General features: G+C 70.5%; 1 protein-coding gene across 1 annotated transcript in view; it reads right to left on the reverse strand.

The window, feature by feature from the left end:
- Positions 1-722, reverse strand: part of LOC104131410 (collagen alpha-1(I) chain) — a gene marked incomplete at its 5' end in the record, with an annotated part of 39,663 nt that overhangs the window by 7,698 nt on the left and 31,243 nt on the right. The window contains 3 exon segments of the mRNA XM_035900131.1: positions 26-124; positions 313-366; positions 664-713. Coding sequence (XP_035756024.1) covers positions 26-124; positions 313-366; positions 664-713 — 203 coding nt within the window.

Below are 722 nucleotides of genomic sequence, written 5' to 3' on the forward strand. Positions count from 1 at the left end.
GTGGCTACCACCCCACCGCGCTCACCTTGGCACCGGGGAGGCCGGGTTCCCCGGGGCGTCCAGCTTCACCAGGAGATCCTTGGGGGCCAACGGGGCCGGGGGAGCCACGCTCGCCGGGGGGACCCTGGGCAGGGTGGGAGAGGGGACAGAGGTTATCCCAGCCGCAGGACATCAGCGAGGGGCAGGGACGAGAGCCGTGTCACCAGAGGTGGCAGTGGCACAGAACCGCCTTCGCCACCATGCGGGGAGAGGTGACGAATGGTGGTGTCCCCACCGCCCTGTTGAGGACAGAAGGGAGACCTGGGCACCTACCTTGGGACCAGCGATGCCGTCAGCGCCAGGGAAACCGCGGCTGCCGGGAGCACCCTGCAAGGGACAGGAGGGGGTCAGGGAGGTGACACGGGGCAACCTCGGGGGGCCTGGGGGTGTGAGGGGGATGTGCCAATGTGGGACCAAGCCGCCAGCAGGAGCAGCCCGGGGTCTCTGCTGAGATGCTCCTCTGGAGCCCCCGGTGGGGCGTTGGAAGGGGCTGGGGAGGGCACTGCCGTGGGTCCCTGTCCCCGAGTGCCCACGAGGCTGAGCTGCTGGGGGCTGGGAGGTGGAAGGGGGACAGGACAGGCACAGGGACATGGCGGGGGTGGGACGGGGACCGCTCCTACTCACACGTTCGCCAGCAGGGCCAGGCAGCCCAGCGGGGGCGGGCTCACCACGAGCTCCTCTCT

Source organism: Egretta garzetta, unplaced genomic scaffold, assembly GCF_000687185.1.
Source record: "Egretta garzetta isolate BGI_Z169 unplaced genomic scaffold, ASM68718v1 scaffold868, whole genome shotgun sequence".
NCBI classification, from domain to species: Eukaryota; Metazoa; Chordata; class Aves; order Pelecaniformes; family Ardeidae; genus Egretta; species Egretta garzetta.